Source organism: Lynx rufus, unplaced genomic scaffold (assembly GCF_022079265.1).
Source record: "Lynx rufus isolate CCGP_SWC_20201006 ecotype Redwood Valley unplaced genomic scaffold, mLynRuf1.p SCAF_7, whole genome shotgun sequence".
Classification (NCBI taxonomy): Eukaryota; Metazoa; Chordata; class Mammalia; order Carnivora; family Felidae; genus Lynx; species Lynx rufus.
Window position 1 is genome coordinate 138,630,209 of NW_025814889.1, and position 23,581 is coordinate 138,653,789.

Genomic DNA, 23,581 nt, shown 5'->3' on the forward strand with positions numbered 1-23,581 from the left:
TGTGCTGGGGTTTTGTAATGTTTATTTATTTTTGAGAGACAGAGTGAGAGTAGGGGAGGGACAGAGAGAGAGGGAGACGCAGAATCCGAAGCAGGCTCCAGGCTCCGAGCTGTTCGCACAGAGCCCGATGCGGGACTCGAACCCACAGATCGCGAGATCATGACCTGAGCCAAAGTCGGATGCTCAACCGACTGAGCCACCCAGGCGCCCCCAGGATCTCTTTGCATTTTATTGACAATGTGCATTTGCTGTCCCTGGAGCCACCTGGTAATTCCTGTGCATGTTTTCCTATCAGCTCCTCACAAACGAAGGAAATCAACTCTCCTCTGTCATTTCTGTGGCCGCTCCCTCCTGGCTTGAGGTTTACATACTTGCAGCCACACAGAGATGTCGTATTTGCAAACAGTCATATCCATCCATTTTCCCTTAGTGATGCCCGTGCTCTTAGATTAGTACGAGACCAGTACGAAGGGATGTGAATCACACAACTCCAGAGACGTCTAATAGGAGGGGCTGTGGTGCAGGAGCAGTGGCCTTCAAGCGACAGCAGCTTCCTGGAGCCCAGGAGTCACTGGGATCCCCAGGCATCACCTTAGCCAACCGGGCTGACTGACAAAATACCCGCAGACCGTGTGGCTTCAAACAACAGACATTCATTGCTCAGGGTTCTAGAGGCTGTAAGTCCACGGTCAAGGTGCTGGCCACCCCAGCGCCTGGTGAGAGCCCGTCCCAGGGAGCCCACTGTGCTCACGTGCGTGCAGAGCAAGCTCTCTGGTGTCTCTTCTCGCGAGGACGCTAATCCTGTGTGGCTGGGGGTCAGGGCTTCCACCCGTGAGTCTGGGCGGGGGGGGGGGGGGGGGGGGGGGACACGAGTCAGCCCACAGCAGGCACGTGCAAGATCGCTGAGAATGTGAACGGACTGCAGGGTGATGTTAGGATCTCATCAATCTTGAACAAGGAAAATGAGGTGCTGTTGAGAGTGGGTGTTACGGTGGAGCCCGAGTGCCCCCTGGGACCGAGCCCCGGTGTGCTGGGTGCTGATGGCTCACACCAGACTCTGCACCCGGACCCCCCCCCCCCCCCCCCCCCCCGCCACAAGCCAGGAAGCCGCCCTTGCTGGGGCAGCCCACACCCTGTGGCTGGTCAGTGAGTAGCTGGAGGGTCTGGTGCCCTGGCCCAGAGCTGGCCGTCTCCGGAGGTGGGGACACGGTCAGCAGAGGACTCTGTTGCTCCTCTCTGGCCCGTCCTGCGCCCCCGACCCCCAGGCGCAGCTCCTGAGAACGCAGATCGTGGGCACTCAGAGTGTTCCTGGAGGCCGAGCTCTGACGGTGAGGATTCTAGAGCGCGATCGCTGACCAGCGTAAGAAAACCCTTTCAGCCACCCGAGGGGGTGCTTCCAAGAAGCTCACTTTTGAGGCACAGGCCAAACTGACCTGCGGTCAGCATCGCAAACCAGTGGTGCTCCCAAACACTCTGGGCTTTCCCTCCCCCTCCCCCACGTAGCCCCAGTCGCAACGCCTAAAAAGTACGATTTGCTCCAGGCTGAGCCCCTTCGAAAACGGGGGGCGGGGCGGCTTGAAATCGCAGACTTCCTAACTCAAGTCCAGGACCGTGAAGGGGCCAGCAGGCCAGTGACCCCCCAGGGCCAGGCCAGAAGCCCCGGCCAGCCCACCCACCTGTTCTCCCGGGCAGGGGCTGACTCCAGGGTCGCGTTGGCAGAGAGGCTTGGTTCGCACCCGCTCAGAAGTAAGAGGAAAAGGACAGGAGCCCACGGACCCGCCTGGACCCCCTCGAGCTCCACCCTCCATGGAAACTGCTGGCCTCAGCTGGCTGGGGGGCTACCAGGGTGCCCCGCCCGCCACAGCACTGGGCTCGGCCACCGTGCGGCTTATGCTAGCGCGCACACACACACACACACACACACACTCACAGGTGTGCTGATTTATACAGCTGTGCACACACGTGCCCTCACACATACGCCTGTGCACTCACACCCTCCCCCACCCACACTCACACCCTCACACTCGCGACCCAGTGCTCCTGGGCTCCTCCAGGTGAACAGCCCGCGGGCTTCTTAAATTCCCTGCCTTCCTTTTCAATGCTTAGCTTAACGTGTGTTTGTCCTCCGCACACTTCAAACTCTCTAATCTCTGCTTGAAAAACGTGTATGACATGTGGGAGTGTTTGCTCCCCGAGTTCCAGCTTGGCATGTCGGTGGCCAAGTACAGAGTATTCTGGAACGGAGCCGCAGCGAGGGGACAGGGCGGGGGAGTGCTCCCCAAACCGTGACAGCAAACAAAGGGAGGCCCCGCTAGGCCCTTCCCACAGCGCTCCGCCCCAAGGCGTTCCAGAACCAGCGTCGCGGGCTCGGGTCCAGGTGTTCCTGCGCACCCCCCCCCCCGCCCCCGCCAGCCTTCCGAGGCCCCCAGCCCAGCCCTTGCCTGCACGCCGGCCTGCAGACGTCCTCCCCGGGCCTGCCTCCGCGGCCCAGAGACAGGAGGCCACGCGCCCAGCCCGAGAGCTCTGCGGTCCCCGAAGATGTGACCTTGACCCTAGCTCCCGGTTTTCCTGCTTACAGACCAGTTTTCCGGGGCTGCAGGGAAACTTCCTTCCCCAGGAGGAACAGAAGGACGGCTGGCTGGCGTGAGGGGGCCCGTCCCGCCCACGGCCACGCGGGGACTTGAGCATTCAGACCACCTGGAGGTCCCATGGGGGGTCATCCCTGTTTTTCTTCAAGATCATGCTATTTTTTTTTTAATATAAGTTGCGAATGAAGCTGTTTCCATGGAGCCGTTGTTTTGGTTTAACCGTAAAGTTTTTTTTTTTCATTTCCAATAAATACTGGTTTCTTAAGGCTGGTGGAAGAAATGACAACAAGTTGTGTGGCTTAAAACAACAGAAACTTATTCTCTCATGGTTCTGGAAGCCAGAACTCAGGTGGTGGGCAGGAGGGGTTTCCTTGGAGGGTCCCAATCCTTCCAGGGCCTTCTGCCTTCCCCACTCCAGCGCTCCCGGGCTTGTGGCCACGTCCCCTCCAGTCTCTGCCTTCACATGCACATGTGTCCCGTGTCCCAAATCCCCTCCTTTCTCTTACAAGGACACCAGTCACCGGATGTCGGGGGGCCCCAAATCTGGGATGGTTTCATCCTGAGAGCCTTAACTAATACATCCGGAAAGACCCGATTTTGAAATGAGGATGCGTTTCTGAGGCTCTGGACGTGAATTTGGGGGGACACTACTTAACCCACCACAGCAGCCTTCTGTGTTTGTCCTAAAATTAGGGTCGTGGTAAATTTTGGCCTCGGCAACCAGCGCCCGGAGGTGACGCAGCATCTGACCTATGAGGCCGCCTCGCCGGCTTCTGAGTGACATTCGGCTCTGGTTCCTCTGCGCTCAGGGGCGCTCTTCCCCAGCCTCGTCCGAAGGCCAGCGAGGGGGGGGGGCTCCCCACCTCCATAGCCATGCCTCGGCCCGCTCCTCTGGGCCCCACCAACCAACCCAACCACCGCCCCACAGAGCCCACACCTCAAACCCCGTCTTCCTCTTCCCTGGTGGAGGGGCCCCCACCATCTGAACGGGAGGCAAGCCCAGGGCCCAGAGACACCCCGCCCCTCCCCCTCACCTCCATCAGTGCCCCTCCCCGTCACCTCCATCAGTGCCCCTCCCCCTCACCTCCATCAGTGCCCCTCCCCGTCACCTCCATCAGTGCCCCTCCCCCTCATCTCCATCAGTGCCCCCCCCCCCGTCACCTCCATCAGTGCCCCTCCCCGTCACCTCCATCAGTGCCCCTCCCCCATCTCCATCAGTGCCCCCCCTCATCTCCATCAGTGCCCCCCCTCACCTCCATCAGTGCCCCCCCCTCACCTCCATCAGTGCCCCCCCATCACCTCCATCAGTGCCCCTCCCCCTCATCTCCATCAGTGCCCCTCCCCCCTCATCTCCATCAGTGCCCCCCCCGTCACCTCCATCAGTGCCCCTCCCCCTCATCTCCATCAGTGCCCGCCCCCCTCACTCCATCAGTGCCCCTCCCCCTCACCTCCATCAGTGCCCGCCCCCCACCCTCCCCCCCCATCACCTCCATCAGTGCCCCTCCCCCCTCACCTCCATCAGTGCCCCTCCCCCTCATCTCCATCAGTGCCCCACCCCCCGCCCTCCCCCGCCTTCCCCCCCGTCACCTCCATCAGTGCCCCTCCCCCTCACCTCCATCAGTGCCCCCCCTTATCTCCATTAGTGCCCGCCCCCCGCCCCCGTCACCTCCATCAGTGCCCCTCCCCCTCACCTCCATCAGTGCCCCCCCATCTCCATCAGTGCCCGCCCCCCCACCCTCCCCCCCCGTCACCTCCATCAGTGCCCCTCCCCCTCACCTCCATCAGTGGCCCGCCCCCCGCCCCTCCCCCCCCCCGTCACCTCCATCAGTGCCCCTCCCCCTCCCCTTCCATCAGTGCCCCTCCCCCTCCCCTCCCATCAGTGCCCCTCCCCCTCCCCTCCATCAGTGCCCCTCCCCCTCACCTCCATCAGTGCCCGCCCCCCCGCCCTCACCCCCCCCCCCCCCCCCCCCCCCCGTCACTTCAGGTCGTCCCGTCCCTCACCTCCACTGCCACCTGCACCCCAGTGGTGCGGCCTCCATCCACACAACCACAGCCACCTCGCCGCAGACGCCCTGAACCCAGGCCAGCCGCCCACTGACTTGCGAACCCGCCTGTGCTCCACGTAACTCCAGAGAGAGCTTTTCAGAACGCTCCCCTTGCCAGGCGCTGGCTTAGCGGCAACGCACGGCTCCACAAAGACGCCACTCCGCCCCGAGGCCCGGCCCTCAGCCACACCTCTGCCCCCACGAACGCCCCCGCTCGCCCGCGGCACGCCCCACACTCCGGCCGCGTGGCCCCCCTCCTCCCAGGGCTGTCGGGGACACGACAGGTGATGCAGGTGGTCACCAATGATAACACCGGCGGTGGCCCCCTTCCTGTGGGCCTGGCCTCCGGGGGCGGCTTCTCTGCACCCGGTTACAGTCCTGTCCCAGGCACGCTCCCCTTAGCAAGCTGCACCCATTTGCCTGACCAGGTCCAGGGCACCCATGACAGACGCTAAAAGGCCCAGAAGCTTCTGGCTCCAGGCTGGCAGCGGCCGTGGGGCTGCTCGTTAGCATCTGTTGTCCCCAGGCTCCGGGGCGGGACAGGGTCTCTGGAGCCGAGTCTGAGCACGTCCGGCACGCAGAGGGTGCCAGGCGCAGAGGGGGCGCCCGATGCTGCACGCCCAGCGCGCGCAGGGATGAGACAAATGCTCGGAAAATGAAATCGTAAAATGCCAGGATTTCCCGGTCCAAGCCAATGATTAATGCCTGCGCGGAATTATAAAAGCTACTAATTCATGGGCGCCTGGGTGGCGCAGTCAGTTAAGTGTCCGACTTCAGCCAGGTCACGATCTCGCGGTCCGTGAGTTCGAGCCCCGCGTCGGGCTCTGGGCTGATGGCTCGGAGCCTGGAGCCTGTTTCCGATTCTGTGTCTCCCTCTCTTTCTGCCCCTCCCCCCATTCATGCTCTGTCTCTCTCTGTCCCAAAAATAAATAAACGTTGAAAAAAAAAAAATTTTTTTAAAAAAAAGCTACTAATTCGTGTATTTGATTCAAACGGTGTTGGGAAAATGCTGATGCAATGAACGAAGAATTACTTTTATAGTTAAAAACGCGTTTTGGAGAAGAGGCCAGTGAGGACTCGGGAGTGTTGGGTGTTCAGACGGGCGAGGTGAGCCTGGGAAGCTCCTTCTGTCTGGGTTCTAGCACCTTCATTCAGGCCGAGCCCGGGTCTCCTAACGGCATTTCCCACAGCGGCCACCGCAGCTCATCTGTCTACACTGTAAGAATCTACCAACACTTTCTCTTAAATGTAGGTCCTATGCAGTGGGGTGCTGGCGAATCCTGAGAGCCGGCCCGGGTGAGGGGAGCCCCGACCTGCCCATTTCCCATTTCCACGGTGTGCACACCCCCTCGGTCAATTTCAAGCCACCACCTTGACATCACTGAGCACGAACTTGGAAGAGACGTGATAAAATAAGTTTTGTTTGTTTGAATCTATTTTCTGAGTTTTATTTACTTATTTTGAGAGAGAGAGAGAGAGAGAAAGAGAGAGCATGAGCAGGGGAGGGGCAGAGAGAGAGGGAGAGAGAATCCCAAGCAGGCTCTGCGCTGTCAGCGAGAGCCTGACGTGGGGCTCCAGCTCGCGAACTGTGCGATCATTTTCTGAGCTGAAATCAAGAGTTGGACGTTCAGCCAACTGAGCCACCAGGCGCCTGAGCCTCTGATTCCTAATTTTGGCTGCGGTCATGATCTCAGGGTCACGAGTTCAAGGGTCATGAGCTCTGCACTGAGGTTGGAGCCTGCTTAGGATTCTGTCTCTCTCTCTCTCTCTCTAACCTTCTCCCCCTCTGCCCCTCTCCTCCACCTGCATGCTCTAAGATGAAATGAAATGAAATGAAATGAAATGAAATGAAATGAAATGAAATGAAGTAATAAATAAAAATGATCTTACTTTAGGTAACTAACTCGGATCAGCCTTAGTGAGCCCCATATCTTTACCATCTGATACAGTTCTCATTAGAAACACTATTAAAATGAAACCCGCATGTTCTCAGACACACTTCCTGTCCAGAATTAACTTCATCGTTCCTTTCCTGGGAGTCCTCATTCAAGTCAAGTTCGGGCTTCTCACATCCTGACATCCTGCTCAGGGTCAGATGCTCCCTCTGGGTCATTCCGACTCTGAGGAGAATCTCCCCTCCTCCTGCCATGCACCCCCACCACCCCCCGCCACTGTGACGAGTGCCAGCCCCACCCCCACGCCAAGGATCGGGTTCGCCTGGGCAAACCGATAGCCGCACTCAATAATGCATACAGTGAACCACAAGCCCCCCGCAGGTGAGGAACACAGGGCTCGGCCTCCTGGTCTTGGCCCCGGTGCAGAACCCCAAGCAGAAATTTGGGGAAGGACTCCCCTTAACAACGAAACAGAAGCTCCCAGGAGCCGAGGCCCCTCCAGCCCCCTCACCTGCAAGGGCTCACCTGCAAGGTGACTGCGGGGAACACGGGGTTACGGAGGGCAGTGAGGCCCGGCCATCGCTGCTACTCTAATCCCCAGAGGCTGGGGACTCTTCGTTTTTTTAAGGTTTATTTTTAAGAGAGAGAGAGACAAAGCACAAGCAAGGAGAGGCAGACAGAGAGGGAGGGAGACACAGAATCGGAAGCAGGCTCCAGGCTGAGCTGTCAGCACAGAGCCCGACGCGGGGCTCGAACCCACGAACTTCGAGATCGTGACCCGAGCCGAAAGTCGGACTCTCAACCCACTGAGCCACCCAGGCGTCCCACATGGGGACCGTTCTAGTCACCATCTTGCAGATGAAGAAACGGAGGCCCAGCACCGTGTATAAAACATATCATTTTTTGTATGTAACAAGCAAGTTCCTTAAAGATAAGGAGGATGGAGGAAAGAGAGGACGCCTGGGTCCGGGAGCCCGTGAACTGGGCTTTGCCGGAACGACTGGGGATCGTGGCCAGAGGGGCAGCGCGACCACTAGGCTCCAGCAGGGGCCCAAGCAGAGGGACGGGAGAGCCCTGGTCCTGGCCACCGGGACGTCACGGTCGGGCAGGATGTCTGTGCAAGAGGAAGGGGTAGCCGGGCACCTCGGCAGGCAAGCAGGTGGCGTCGAGGTGGGGTGTGTGTGCGCATGTGTGAGATGTGTGTGTTGTGTAGGTGTGTCTCCGGGGTGTGATGTGCGTCTGGTGTGTGTGGGGGGTGGAGGCTGTGTGACGGTCGTGGCAGGAGGGGCGAGGAGGTTCGGGGCTGGAACCAGGGCGAGGCTGATGTGAATCGGCACCTCCAAGACCAAGCTTCAGAACTTGCCCCGTGGCTGCTCCGGGCGGAGACCAGAGAGGTGACGGAGCCCCAGCCAGCCGGGAGAGGGGGGCACGGCCAGACAGAGACCCTCGGACCCTCCCGGACAGGAGGGGAAGGGCACGTACAAATTTGATGACTTAAGCTGCTCAGTAAATAAAGGGACAGTTCGCTCCCTCCTCGTCCTCAGCAACAGCCAAGGGCTTTGAACTAGAAAAACCAGTATTTTCAAAGTCAGCGAGGGAAGAAGTCGGGTCTGAAGCACAAAAGACACTTTGGAGCTTGAAGTTGAGGCAGAATTAAAGATCGACAAGGCGCACGGAGGACAGAGCGTCCGGAGAGAGTGTAGGCCCCACAGTCACCAACACGGGACGGCTTCAGAGTCAGGTCCTCAGACACAAGGACACCGAACCTCAGTCCCCACCGTGGGTGTCAGGTTACTTTGCAAAGGTAAATCTTAACAAACAAGACGCGATCCAGCAGCGTGGTTCCTCGGGGGAAGCACAGAGACGGGAGACAAGGGACAGGGGACACTTGAGGGTCTCCGTCAGAAATGGTTAAGCACTGGGAAAACATGCCCATTCATCCTTCCACCCACCCAGGGCCTCGGCGGCCCCTTCTACCAAACACCCCCCTCAGGAGCAACACCGCTGCCCCGGGACAGAGGCTTCCTGAGCAAGCCCCCGGCCGGTGCCTCAGTTTCCCCCGCTGCAAATCCCTCCCCGAAGGCAGGACTTCTGTGTCTCGCCCTGGAACAACCCCTAGCATCAAGGTGAAATGTGCTAATTCTGCAAAGCTCTGAGCTGAGCACCTGGCAGGCTGGTATTGTGATTTCCCGGTTGTTAACTCGCTTCTTGGGACTAGGAGCCCCCCCCCCCACTCCTTGTTTGACTTTCTCACCTCCCGGTGACTGGCTCTGCCCTGGAGCCTCCCCCTCCATGGGGCAAGGCTGCCAGGAAAGGCCTCTGCTGAGAGCCCAGACACCTGCCGCCCACCCTCTCTGACCCCCCCCCCCCCCCCCCCGCCGGGAGGGAGGGGAAGCCGGAAGCCCAGACCTTGTCCAGGTTGGGCCTCCTCTGAGCCTTCTCGAATGACTTCATTATTGTCTTTGAAGCAATTTCCCAGAACTCCAGACACACCCAGTCTTTTTTTTTGAATATAAATAAAAAACGCATTCCAGCAGGAAAGGAAAACGATTCTGGCTTACCCACCTCTTTGGTTCTTCTTACCGGAGTCACCGACATGTTTGAGGGTTGAAACCCGGCTAACCGGAATAATCAGTGTGCATTCTAAACTCCCCGGGATGGAAAGGCGGCCCAGCCAGTGCCAGCCCCGAGCCACACCCGAGGACCCCTCCTTTTAGGAAAGGGGTGCTCTCCCCACCTTCCCACTCCTCACGCCCATCAGAGGGCGAAGGGCACAGAAAATAACCAACCCTCAAGTCAGCTAACCAGTGGCCCCGAAAAGACACGTGCAGGTTCCGACTTCCAGAATCTGTGGGCATCGGTTCATAGGGAAAAGATGCCATGGAATTAAGGGTCCTGGGATGTGAGACCCGACCCGTATCACCCGGGTGAGCCCCCTGCCATCACATCTGTCCTCACGCGACAGGGGCCGGCTGTGCGAGGACGGAAGCAGAGATGGGAGCGGTGTGGCCACAAGCCCAGGGCCACCTGAGGCCACCAGGAGCTGCAGGAGACACGGAAGGGCCTTGCCAGGGTTGTTTTAGACCCCCAGGTAAGCCCCAGGACACTGACCCAACCCTCCTCACGCCAAAGGAGACCGGCCAGATTCCGGAGCCATCTCTTCCTGGGGACAGTCGCCCACAGAAAGCCGCGGCCCTTAAATCTTTCCGCATCTCCCTGAGCCTCAGTGGCCCAGGAGCTGCGCCCCCCGGCACGAGCCCGCTGTGGTGCCCCTGGCTGGCAGCGGCTGAGGACCCAGCAGGCACTAAATGAACACAGCGCGAGTAAACATCACAGGTCTCGGCTGCCAAAGCTGGTGGGAGGCCAACCAGAGGGCCCTGGACACCTGCCCGCGCGTGGTGACCAGGCAGGGTCAGCTGAGCCGACCACCGGGGGCCTGAGTGCCCAGGACACCACCTTGGCCCCTTCAACAGGGCACTTCCAACCCCCTGGAGCAAAGTCACGGTCCCTCCGAGCCAGGGGGACAGGCCGGGGATGTGGGCTTAGAACACCGGTGGCGGCTCAGGAGGTGTCCAGGCTCCAGAATGAGGCAGAGCCTGGCGGAGAGTCCTGACCCGCACAGTCCGGCCCCCAGCCAGTCCTGACGGGACAGAGACTTCACACTGCCCCGGGGCCTGAGCACACGCTGAGAAGTCACAGTCCCCACGGTGGGGCCATCCGGGGCCCCCCCGTGTGCCCTTCTGGGCCTGCAGCTGCCTCTGTCTACAATGTCTCAAGAATGAGCCCCAAGATGACGTCTCAGACACAGAACTAGAATCTGGTTCTAATGACCCAGGATATCTGAGGGTAGGGGTGAGGGTGGGTGTGGGGAGGTCTCCTAGAGAGAAGACGTGCAGGTGGGGACAGGCGGGGGCCCTGTACCCCTTGGAGACAGAGGCATAGGGCCCCCCGGCCCAGGCAGAGTGGTGAGTGGGCTGGCCGTGCCACCACAGGGTGAGGGAGGGAGGGAAGGAGAGGGGAGGGCTGAGGGTCTGGGCACAGTCCTGTGACCTTGGGGAAGAACCTGCTGGCGGAAGGTGAACCCGGCAGCTGCATACCCCGAGGCTGGGAAGCGGTGTCCTCACCACCGAATCAGCTCAGAGGAAAACCGAGCCAGTTCTCAAACAGCAGCGTGTCCAAACTCAGCCAGAATGCTAACAGAAACCTCCGTCGTCCATACAAATAGCAGCTCAGCCCCCAGATGGTTCAAATTCCACTTCCTGCGTGGCGCTAGAGACGTGGGGCAGTGCCTTGGGACCCATCAATGTCCACAAAGGACATGTATTCTTTTTTTTCTCAATGTGTATTTCTTTTTGAGAGAGACAGAGACAGAACGTGAGTGGGGAGAGGCAGAGACAGAGGGAGACACAGAATCCGAAGCGGGCTCCAGGCTCCGAGCCGTCAGCACAGAGCCCGACGCGGGGCTCGAATTCACGAACTGTGAGATCATGACCTGAACTGAAGTCGGAAGCTTAACCACGGGGCGCCTGGGCGGCTCAGTAGGTTAAGGGTCTGACTCTTGGTTTCGGCTCAGGTCGTGATCTCACGGTTTCGTGAGTTCGAGCCCCACGTCGGGCTCTGCGCTGACAGCGTGGAGCCTGCTTGAGGTTCTCTGTCTCTGCCCCTTCCCCACTCACGCTCTCTCTGTCTCTCGAAATAAATACACTTAAAACAAATAGTACACTCAAGAACAAACAGGACCCTACGGAGAAGAAAGACTCAGCCAGGGCGGCCAAGGTGGGGGCGCACCCTGACGGTCTAGGTCCCGGGTCACAGCCAGGCCTCCCCTCTGACAGGCAGAGTGCGGAGGAAAGCCTTCCCCCTGCCCCCCGGGCTATCAAAGTCGCTGCCTTCTCAGGAATGCACCCCGTGGGCAGACGTTCATCTGTGATGATAAATCACCTCGTTCTCCGTGACGAGAAGATGCATGTATGGGAGGAGGGGGAGGCCTGCCAGCCCGCGTTAGCACGTAGCTGTGCTGTGAGAACTGGAGCTGGGCCAGCTCTCACACCAGCGGGACAGAGTCATAAATACCTCAGCGCCACCCCGTCCCCCCGAGTCCCCTCCAGCGCAGTGACAATAGCAGCAAAGGCACTGCTTTGAGCACCGAGCACCGTACAGAAGGAGCCTCCAGGACGCCTCCTCCGGCTACAGGGAGGAACAGGCCAGGCCAGTGAACCCCTGACCCCATCGTGTGTGCATGAGCACTTACTGAGCACCTTCTGTGTGCCCGGTGCTGTGGCCATCCAGTGCCGAGCAGGGGGTGGACGCGGGGAATGGGGACGAGAGGAGGGGACACGTGTGGAGGCAGGGAGGTGACATCCAGGAAGACCTGGGGGAACCTGCACTCATCACGCAGTCGGTGGCTCTGCGCTCCCGCAGACACGCTGGCGGGACCGCTGTCTGTGTGGGGCCGTCCTCGGCGCATGTGGGCAGCACGTGTGGCCTCCACCCCCCCATCCGACCCCCTGCTGTCCCCGGGGGCAGAATCACCCCGGTTGGAACGGCTGGGCCAGATACTGTGCTGCTCTGCACCTCGGTCTCTCCGCTTACAGACGGGGCCATGTTGCTGATGTGGGGACTGGCGTAACACATGTGGAATCATCTAGAACAGCACAGCGCACCGAAGGCTAGTGAATATTAGCCCTAAGTTACCGTTGTCCTGAGAGGCAGAGAAATGAGGGGATCACACCCAAGGTGAGAGCAGAGCAACCAACACATAAACACAGCACCGAGGAAGTTGGGAAACCTTCCAGAACCTTCCAGAGCAGGGGACGGCGCTGAGGCGGATTCTGAGGGAGGTGATGGCAGCAGGCAACAGGTGCAGAAGCGAGGGTTAGGAAGAACGGGGCGGCGACCTTTGGGGGGTTTAGCCAAAACCAAACCCCGCTGTTTACGACCCAAGACACCGAGGGGCCGAGAACAGACGTCTGCCAAGTTCTAGAGGAAATCAGGACGGCGACCATGACGCCTTCAGCCATAATGTCCTGCTGCTCTCAGAGTGGGGTCACTTGCGGACCCCGACTACCGCCCCAGCGCACAGCCCTCCATCGCTGGGGTCTCGGTCCTTCTCTCAGGCCAGCATGGATTAAGAAAATGCAGGATTGCTGCTGGGGGTGTTTTCTCCAGCACCAAATTCAGGAAGCTTCGCCTGACATTAACTGACGCCTTCCTTCACCCAGCCCGTCTCCTGTCCATCGGCAGCACAGGAAGCCGGGGTCCTCCGGGGGCCTTGGGCCGCTTCCAACTTCCCCACGGTGGCCTGGGCTCGGCTTACCCAGGAGCAAGTAACAAAACCCCCTCGACGACAAGGCAGCCTTCAGCACCAGCAAATGAACGCAATTACCTCCTGCAAGAGGAGGGGGGCTTCAAAGGGAGAAAGGGAGAGACGGAGGAAGGGGGACTGAGTCCAAACAATCAGTCTGGGCCTGTCTTATCTCCGAGGGAAACACAGATGATGACTTCAGGGCCAGAGACACTCAGATGAGTCCCACGCCAATCACGGCCTCTCAGCGGATCTTCTGACACGCGGGGCCGTTTCCGGTCATTATTTCCCTAGCAATGACTCCCGTGATGAAAACGAAATCTAAGAACTTTGGAAGTCCCTTCCATGCAGCAGGTCGATCCCTCTTCGGAGAGAATCCACGGGTCCCTAGCAGCCACGGTTTACCCAGCCCAGACATGGTCCTGGGCTTACGTCCGGGACTTCTGGAACCCAGGCCTGCTGCTGTGGCCCCCGAGGAGAAGCTGGTCTCCCCGCTCACCTTAGACCCCATCCTAGGCCTCCATCAGAGCGCGGAGGGTGCCTGAGGGACTGTCCCCTGCCAGGTCCCCACTGCCACGTGCCTTGATCAGTGAAAGGGCCAGTCACGCAGACAACCCAAGGTGCCCCACCCGACTGGGCAGGGGCAGGTCTGATGTGTGCAGTGGCCGGGCATACAGTAGGCACTCCATTAACACTCAGGGGGCAAGGGAGTAATTGAACGCCAGCTGAGTCCCTAGAGCACGCCAGCCCTTTCCCAGGGTCAAGAGCCACAGCATCACCCCTTGAAGTCATGGGAGGAAGCACTCCCCGTCTAGGCCACGGGCAAGGGAGGGGGGAGGGGACAGCAGCTCACGGGGGAGGCCTCCCCGTCACCAGCGCTGGCACACCTGGTCAGCGGCTTCAGGAGAAGCCGAGAGCCCAGCTCGTCATGGTGATCGGGGAAGGAGAGGTCGGGGCACGCCGGGACCGTGTGGTGAGCGCCCATTACAACCCAGGGCAGGGAGGAGTGGGGGAGAGGGGAGCCTGGTCCAGGACTGTGGGCACAGCCAGAGCCCCGACAACGTAGGCAGGAACTGCGGGGGCAGGGATCTCCTGAGCCTCCCGTCCGGGCCCACCACCACGCCCCAGTGTAGCCAGGAATCCAGGGTTAACACTCCGAGCCAGCGGGGCAGACCTTTCTGGAGCCCCACAAAACAGACGGACAGCCAGCCAGCCACAAACAGGCATGGGGAGGAGGGGAGGACACAGGGCAGGCGGTCAGGTGCCTTTCTTGCCACGCCGTACTCCGGATTATAACCAGGCTGGGGCTCAGACACGGTAAACCCCCACCTCCTCAGGCTGCCAAACGGCCTCTCTCTGGCGCCTTTCCTCCTCTTCTGACTCAGAGCGCCAGGCACGGCCGTCTTCCTCCCACTGTGCCCCCCACCCTGGGTTTACTCTTCCTGCTTAACACACACCGGCTAATGCCGTAAACCCCTGTGCTAAGCTCCATAAACTGCGCCACGTCCCACACAAGCAGATAATGATTTTTCGGCTGTTTATACTAAACAGGATAACTGGGGCCACAGTCCATACTGGAATCACGAAGCTACGTCCGGTATGAATGAGGTCCCACCTAATCCTAGACGGCTTCCCCAAAACGCCAGACCGCTCTCAGGCCACCAGAAACTTGTTTTTCAAATGGGCCACGATCTTAGGCAACACGCGATCGGAGGCCAAGGCCAGGACGTGCGCATCCGTGCTGCTCTGACTACCTATTTCTAAACACCCACCGCCGGCTGCCTGGGGAGCAATTCGTCTTCGCGACGAGTCAGGACGTCTCAGGGCAAGTGTACGTTCAAGGCGGAGGAGACGTAACCTCTACAGCGACCACCGGGCGTGAAACACCAACACCGGCTCTCCAGACCCGCGTGATCAGCGGCTCACGATCTCCATCCCAGTCACACTGTTTACAAGTAGCCAATTAAACCCGAAGCCCGGAATGAAGTGCCTCCAACCTGAAGCCACCTAAGGAAGCGCGTGTCATCTCCCGCACGTGGGTTTTCAGGTGGCCCTCATGCCGTCATCGCTCTCGGAAAGAGGGCGACTCCAGTCACACGCGGTCAACAGGGACCTGGGAGGGCTCGTCAGGAAGCCTGCCTGCCTCCCGCCCGCCCGCCCGCCGGCTAAGGAGGTGCGGCTCCCGGCGACACCGCCAAGGCCACGGACTGGCGCCGGGCAGGGGAGTGGACCGAGGGAGCCGGCGAGGGCCCCCCCGCGTGCGACCCCGCCCGGGGCCCGGGGAGCGACACGTACCCGTGAAATCCTGCAGACACTCGCAGGTGTAACCGCCCTCGCGGCTGCGACAGCGGCCGTGGGTGCCGCAGGGGCTGGAGTAGCACAGGTCGATCTCCGTCTCGCAGGAGTCGCCCGTGAAGCCGGGCGGGCAGCGGCAGCGCAGCCCGTTGATGGGGTGGATGGGCCGGAAGAGCACGGTGGTGGAGCTGATGAAGGGCGCCGAGCTGTCGAACTTGAGCACGGACACACATTTCATGTAGTTCTCGCAGGGCTCCCGCAGGCAGATGTTGTCGTCGAAGGGCAGCACGCGCTGGGCGGACACGGCCGTCAGCAGCGTGCGGTTCAGGTAGATCTGCTCCTGCAGGTCCTCCGACGGGAAGAACTTGTCCCGGACGCCGCCGGGGAGCAAGGCCGAGAAGGTCACGTTCAGGATGTTGGAGCTGACGTCCGTGTCGTTCTGGATGTTGAAGACGAAGACGTCGTCCTTGGTGGTAGACAGCACCGTGGCCACGCCCTCCACGAAGAGGGACAGCAGCGGGGAGAGGAACTTCTCCTGCGACATGTTCTCCAGGCGGACGGTGATGCTGTTGGTCAGCATGTCGTCCGTGATGATGGTGACCCGCAGGGTGCAGAGCGCGACGACACTGTGGATGCCATCTGTGGACACAAGGAGGGTCGGGGTCACGCGGGGTCCGGGTCCCCGCCAGCCCCACCCGGGCACGGCCGGCCGAAGCGAGCCCCACGCCCCGCCCCCACCGCGACCGCCGCCTTGACCCCTGCCTTCCGGGCCCCCCATTCCTCTCCCTCCACACCCGGTTTCCCAAAGCACAGCTCCCGTTGAGTCTGTCTTGCTCGAAAGAACCCCGCGGACCCCCAACCACTCAGCAGGACATCCCGGGGCCACCGCCACCTGGGTCCCCCGCCTCGCACCCTCTGCCCCAGACGCGTGGGGCCACTGAGCCCCCTTCTACCACCTCTGCACCCGTCTCAGACCCCGGGAGCCCCCACTCCGACCCCACCCGCCCGCAGCCCAGCCCAGACCCCACAGCGTCTAGGATGCTGCCGTCCAGGTACGGCCTTGGTCCATGCCACGTTGAAGGTTTTCTGCGCTGAGCTGCACCCTACTCATCCCTACGTGCCCAGCACACGGCGGACACTCGGCAAATGCTGCTTTACAAAGACACGTACAAGACAGGGCTGCACCTCACCCGACAAGGGTCCGCCAACCATGAAACCAGCTACTTAGGATTTTGCGAGACGGGAAAGGGATGGGATGTTTTGGTTAGGCCGTTCTAAGCCCAGAATCAGGGGAGTCCCCCAAGGGCTGGCCCCAGGGGCTCTCCCCAGGGTGGTTGTGGGGTGGGACCATCGGCCTTCCCGGCATCCTGACAGGTGCAAGCACCCCCACCCAGGGGGTTTTCACCTGCCTCCCAGGCCCTGCCTCAAATGTGCTATGGGACCCTGAGAAAAACCCAGCAAAGTTCATATCCCTCTGGCTCAGCTCAGATTCTGGGTCCCTGTACCTGTGCCCCCAACGAGCACACCCCCATGGGGCACAGGGCCATCTGTGCAGGCCAGTGAGCCCCTGCCAGGCAAGGACCCTCTCCCACCCTCTCGCAGCCCACGCCTGACGGGCCTCCCCCGCCGAGGGGCAGGAGCCATGGCGGGCGGCCCTTCCCCGCTTGTTTCCAGGAAGCCGGGACCACTGAGAGGGCAGGTCAAATGACGCAATCTGGAGGCCACCTTGTCGCCGTGGCCCCAGCACAGTCCCCACGGAGGCACAAAGCCTAAACCCACGGGGAACAGAGGCATCGAGGCTTCTGCGCACTGGGCCTGTTTTCCTCGGGCCCTTGAGAGCCACAAGCCACTTTGGGAGGGACCCCGAGTCACAAAACCTGTCCACACAAGAAAACGTAACTGCTCCCGAGGTCACAGTGCTCCCGGGTACTCCCTCTGACGACCAGAGCAAACCTGAGATCCTGAGAAAATCGGCATCGCCCCGGGAGGGGAGCCCAGTTCACCCCAGCGAAGGCACCGTCGCTCAGCAAGCTGGGCACGGGGTGCCGTCACTGCTCCGTCCAGTCCCCACGAAAACCCAGCAGGGCCGAAGTCGACAGTGGAAATGATACTGGCATCACCTCGGGGTGGGGAGCCCATGAGGCGAGGGCTCGTTCTGGCTACAGCTTCAACGGAGCACAAATGGACTGGAGTCAGTGGCCAGACATGCCCGCCGGTCCCGTGCAAAGGGCCGGGGGCCAGAACAGTCAGGAGGAGTAAAGGCAAAAGAAAGTGGCAAAGCACGTTGTGGCAGAGCGCTGTCCTTTCTTCCCAACCCCACATGCAGGTCGGTTCCCCCCAAGAGGAGCATCTATTCCCCTCCCTGGAATGTGGGTTGGACCTGTAGCAGTCTGGGGTCCCCCTCCCACTGCGGTCATCCTACAATGCCCCCCTCATCATGCCACTCCCTCAGGGCCCCCAGGGGCTTCCAGAATAAAACACACACCTCTTACCCCATCTGGTGGTCCTCCGTGTCCCCATCACCCTCCACCTGCCACCCCGCTCCCTCTTCCTGCCCCAGGGCCTTTGCACACCTTGTCTTCTGCCTAGAGCACCGCCCTCCTGGTTGGCTGGGGGCGGGGGTGCTTCCTCGGCCATCCAGGCCTCAGCTGAATGTCTCTCATCACAGGGGACCTCCAAGTCCCCCATCCATGCTCTGCCACCGCCCTACTTTCCACACCCAGAAGTGGCATAACCTGATTTTTTGCGGTTTACATCTCTCCCTCCGTGAGCCCCTGAGGACTGAGAACCTGCGGGTCTTGACCCTGCTGCACCAGCTGCTGGCACTCAGAAGCTGCCAGATAAACATTCGTGGGGGGGGGGGGGGACACAGGGAGGGAGGGGCAGGGAAGAAGGATGATTTCCAGTCTCACCTCTCAACCCCAAGACACATGTGCACAAACAGCATCCGAAACCCCATTTTCCCATCGAAGCTATTTTTTTGGTGAGGTCTTCTTCTTTGTTTCCCTTTCTAGCTTTCCTCTCTCCTTCTTTCTTTCCTCCCTCCCTCCCTTCTCTTCCCTTCCTTCCTTCCCTCCCTTTCCATATGCCCACAATAATAATACAAGATACTGGGTATCGTTTGCTTACTTTCTGGTGGCACGTGTTACGAAAACATCCTTTTCATCTTAAACCACCCACCCGCGGGCAGCCAGGAGGGCACCGCACTGAGGAATGCCCACGAACAGGGAGCCACGTTCCAAGAACAGACATCTCCACTCAGGGACAGAGCGGGAACGTGGCCAGAAAATAGCATTAACTATTAACTAACGTTGCACGTGCTGGTAAACAAAACGTGCGCCTTATGTGGATCTCACGGTCAGCTTCTTTAAGACCAGGGATCCTCCTGGACACCCCAGGTTCTGGGAGACAACGGCCTTGCCTTGAACTTATGTCGTCTGGGCTGGATTCCTAGGCCGCCACAGGCACCTGACTGCCCGTACATGGGGCCCGTGGAGACCAAATGGGCTGTCCCAACCACAGGGCGCCGCCTGCTAAACCACAGCGGTGACAGCGGGGCAGATCTGACAGCAGGATGCTAGGGGAAAAATTAGTTACTTTCTCACACAGACCAAAAGAAGCTATTGTACATGAGCCCAGAGATCTATCGGGAAGGAGAGCAAAGTATCTGTGATGTTGACAGTGGTTCTGCCTGAGCCGCTGAATTTGCTTTAAACCAATTTTTATTTTGTTGTATTTTTAATTTTTTTTCGATGTTTATTTTTTTTTTTTTTTTTTTTTTTTTAAATTTTTTTTTTTTTTTCAACGTTTTTATTTTATTTTTGGGACAGAGAGAGACAGAGCATGAACGGGGGAGGGGCAGAGAGAGAGGGAGACACAGAATCGGAAACAGGCTCCAGGCTCTGAGCCATCAGCCCAGAGCCCGACGCGGGGCTCGAACTCCCGGACCGCGAGATCGTGACCTGGCTGAAGTCGGACGCTTAACCGACTGCGCCACCCAGGCGCCCCATCGATGTTTATTTTTGAGAGAGACAGAGCATGAGTGGGGGATGGCAGAGAGACAGGGAGACAAAGAATCAGAAGCAGGCTCCAGGCTGTCAGCACAGAGCCCGACGTGGGGCTTGAACCCACAAACCGCGAGATCAGGACCTGAGCCGAAGTCGGATGCTCAACTGACTAAGCCAGTCAGGTGCCCCTATTTTAGTTTTAAAGTTTATTTATTTATTTTGAGAGAGACAGGGAGAGAGTGCCTAGAGGAGGGGCAGAGAGAGAGGGGGAGGGAGGGGGAGGGAGGGGGAGGGAGGGAGGGAGGGAGAGAGAGAGAGAGAGAGAGAGAGAGAGAATCCCAAGCTGGCTTCTGCACTGTCAGCTCAGAGCCCGACATGGGACTCAAACCCACGAACCGTGAGATCATGACCTGAGCTGAAATCGAGTCAGACGCTCCCGGGCACCCCTGGATTTTTATTTTAGAACGGTTTTAGATTTACAGCAAAACTGAGAAGACAGTACAGAGTTCCCATACACTCGGCACTCAGTTTCCCCTATTACTGACTCTATTACATGAGTTCCTTAGTTTCACCTCCTGCCCTTTTCCTGGTCTAGGACCCCGTCCAGGCCCCCATCCAGGACCCCACACGACAGTTAGCTGTCACGTCTCCTTAGCTCCTCTGGGCTGGGACAGCTTCTCTGACTCCCCTTGCTTTGGACGACCCTGACACTTTTTTTTTTTTTTTTTTTAAAGTTTATTTATTATTGAGAGAGAGAGCATGAACAGGGGAGGGACAGAGAGAGAGGGAGACACAGAATCCGAAGCAGGCTCCAGGCTCCAAGCTGTCAGCACAGAGCCCGACGCGGGGCTTGAACCCATGAACCGCGAGATCATGACCTGAGCCCAAGTCGGACAGTCAGCCGACTGAGCCCCCCAGGCGCCCCAACGACCCTGACCCTTTTGAGGGCTGAGAGGTCCTAGGAATGTCAGGTTGCTGATATCCGGTGACTTTTACTTTCCTCTCTATACTTCCCCGTATCTTTTTATTTCCCTGCAAGCACATCCATCGGGTTTATCGTTCAAAAGCCCCTTTTTATTCCGGAAGGCACGGAGCTTGCCGGGGGCTCTCCCCAGCCTGTGCCGCAGGCATTTCTTCCACGGCTGTGAACGACAGCTTCAAGCCAGGGTCGCGGCGCCCCCAGATCCGGCCAGTGCCATTTCCGCTGCTTTCCTTGGCAAACGCGAGTCGCCTCGCTGTCCCCGAGACACAGCAGGAGAGAGACAGAACAGATGGCCAGAACGTGCCACGGCTGCGGGACGCTCACCGGCCGCGTTTCCCGCAAAGCCATCGGCAAGGCGAGAGCCTCACGGGTCTCCACGGGGGTCCGGGCCTGTCCACCCCTCTGGCTTTGCTGGAGAGGTTCACCATCCTCTACGATCACGTCCCTTGTGGCGGGCCCAGACGCTGCGGGGAGAGGTCACGCCGCGGCCTTCAAGGAGCCGGGGGCCTGTCGGGGACACGGGACGGAGCCGCGTTTGCGAGACTTGATGCCAGGGCGCCACCGGGAGGCGGCGGGGAGGTGGGTGTCCACGGAGGGACGGCAGTCGTCGCGCAGTTGGAGACGAAACAACTTCTTGGCACACGAAGCGAACAAAAGGCAAGGCCTGGCATGTCATTGGCAGAAGGGTGCGTCAGTGTCCTGGGTGCCGCAGGCTACGCGGCTTACACCGCACTTATCCTCGGTCTCGAGGCCAGAAGTCAGGTCGAGGTGTCACGGGCTGGTTGCACAGGGAGGCTCTACGGGAGAGTCTCTCCCAGCGGCCGGGGGGCCGAGCCACTCCTTGGCCGGCAGGTGCACCTCACCGATCTCCACCTGGTCGGCCTGGGGCCTCCTCCCCATGTGGGTCTGTGTCCAGAGTCCCCTCGCCGGTCGTTGGCCGAGGGCCCACTCCGAGCCACGGTGACCTCCTCTCAAAGCTTACCTGGTCACATCTGCACAGACCCTGTCTCCAAAAAACACCGCATCCGGAGGTTCCCGGTGAGCTTGACCTTGAGGGCACGCTGGTCCTCCCGGGGACAGACGGACACGTAGGGTGGGGGGAAACAGGGCTCCAGAGGCAGATGGAGGTCCTCAGTGCCGCTGGCCTCTGGGGTGGACGCAGGAGAAACACCCTCACGGAGTGAGTGGTCCGTGCACACATGGGGCCCCACCACTGCCTTCTAACGTCTTGCCCAGTACTACCCCTTCAGTCTTTGTCACAGCCTGCGAGGGACACCCCTGCTGGCCCTCCACAGATGAGGACACGGAGGAGCAAAGAGGCTGACCAGCAAGCCCAGCCGAGGTCCCCTGGGCAGCAAGTGGCAGGCCCGGACTGACTGGCCTCAACCCCTACCGATGGTGGATGGGGGCCCGGAGGACTGTTCACCTGGCCTGGGAGGACCTCCCAAGCACACAGAGGAGGAGAAGGCACTTTTTGAACACACGGGGCCTTGGGGACAGGCAGCTGAAGACAAAGCCGGTGCCAAGAGGGGTCGAGGCCACCCCACCCCAATGCACGCCTCGGGCTCAGGGAGACACCCCCGGTTCCCACGGCAACGCCCTGCCAGGCCTGAAGGGCACAGCCGGAGCCCCAGGGCCCTGGTTGCCAGTCCAGCAGGTTTGAGACAAAGGCTGTGTGCCGTCCCTCATCCTGTCCCCCTTCTCCTGAGGCCTCACAACAGGTAGGGCTGCTCGGGGCTCCCACCCGAAGCCGGGGGAATTTGAAGTGGTTTTCAGGAGCCTCCCTAGTGGCGTTGGCCGTGTCTCTGAGGCCAGACTGAGGGCAGACAAGAGGGGTGTTGTGTTGCCCTGCTATCCGGAGGGCGTCCAGCTTCTCCTCTCTGGGCGGCAAGAGCCACACCTAGAACCTTCGTCTCGGGATGCGGGCTCTCCTTGCGGGAACGGGGTGACACGTGTGTGGGGGACAGCGGGGCAAAGGCCAGCGTCAGACCCGGCGTGCACACCGGCCACCAAGAGGCTGTTCCCCCGCCCCGTCCACAGAGGAGGGGCCCTCAGGTGTCTTACCGACATCCAGACGCCCCTCACACGTGCTCTCAACATGCCCAGGGGGTCATCTGGCGGTGAACTTGAAGGCAGCCGATGCTGCTGGGCCTGGCGTCAGGGGGTGGGGGGTAAAGAGAGCGGAGCCAGCAGCCCCCCCTCCTCCCCACATGCCATGTGACCTCAGTCTGACAACCGAGAGGGAGGGTCCTACAACCCCCTAAGGCAGCCCACACTCCGGGCGTCTCCGCCTCTGGAAACTGAGTCCTCCTCGCCCCCAGAACTTCCACCACTGCTGCCTTCCCTCTGCCCCTGCCCTGCAGGCCCCACGCCCTCCCCACATCCTGACACCTACCTGGGGGACGGTCACACCCCCACAGAGCCCCCAGCCCCCGGTCACAGCAGGCACCCTCCCTGTTAACCTTGGCAGGTGCTCGGCCCTCTCTCCCTTCAAGCCCCCCCACCCTCACCCCTTCCCTTGGTCCCCCACTTGGGCCGAGCCCACCCGCTCGGAGGGGGCGGCCGGGCTCTGCAGCTCACAACCCCTCCCCGACCCTGACCTCGCTCACCACGTCCAAGCTGCAGGAACCCTCTTGAAGGTGAAATCGTTAACGGGCCCCACAGCCCAAAGGGGAAGGTTTTTGTTCGGCTCCGAGTGGCTCCAGAAGCCATGGGCTGAGACGTGGCGAAAGGGTGCTCTGGTCAAGATAAGGAGCCTCCAGCTAAGAGCTGAGAGTTGGTTCCTCGAACAGTTAACCAGAGAATTAACAGATGACCCAGGGTCCCACTCCCTGGCGGAATTCGAAAGACTTGAAAACGTGTATCTACACCAAAACTTGCGCATGAAAAACAACATCAGTCACAACGGCCACAAAGGGGGAAACCCGAGCGTCCAGCAACAGACGAGCGGATAGACACAATGCGTATGCCCACAACGCACGCGGTATCGTTCTGCCCGAAAAAGGAATTCATGCCACAACACGGGTAAATCTCAAACACTGTGCTCAGCGAAGAACTTGGGTGGAGGGCGGGGGGCGCCTGGATGGCTCAGTTGGTTAAGTGGCCGACTCTTGATTTCTGCTCAGGTCATGATCTTGCAGTTTGTGAGTTCGAGCCCCGCATCAGGCTCTGTGCTGACAGAGCAGAGCCTGCCTAAGATTCCTCCCCTTTCTTCTCTCTCTCTTCTCAAAATAAATACACATTAAAAAAAAAAAAAAAAAAGTCAGAAGGAAAGGGCCACATATTGTATGATTTTATTTCTAGGAAATGTCTGGATCAGGTGGAACCATAGAGACAGAAACCGAACTGGGGGGTACCGAGGCAACGGGCAGTGAGTGCCGGGCACAGGCCTTCTGTGGGGGGACAGACGTGTGCGGAGCTGGGAGGTGGGGCGGACGCACGACACTGAGAACGTACTGAGCCCCA

The 23,581-nt window shown here is 60.1% G+C and overlaps 1 protein-coding gene across 1 annotated transcript in view; it reads right to left on the reverse strand.

Moving 5' to 3' along the window:
* The window catches only part of CELSR1 (cadherin EGF LAG seven-pass G-type receptor 1), a 138,367-nt gene that overhangs the window by 68,805 nt on the left and 45,981 nt on the right, over positions 1 to 23,581 (reverse strand). The window contains exon 2 of the mRNA XM_047066419.1: positions 15,128 to 15,766. Within this exon, the coding sequence (XP_046922375.1) occupies positions 15,128 to 15,766 (639 nt within the window). The remainder of the gene's footprint in view (positions 1 to 15,127; positions 15,767 to 23,581) is intronic.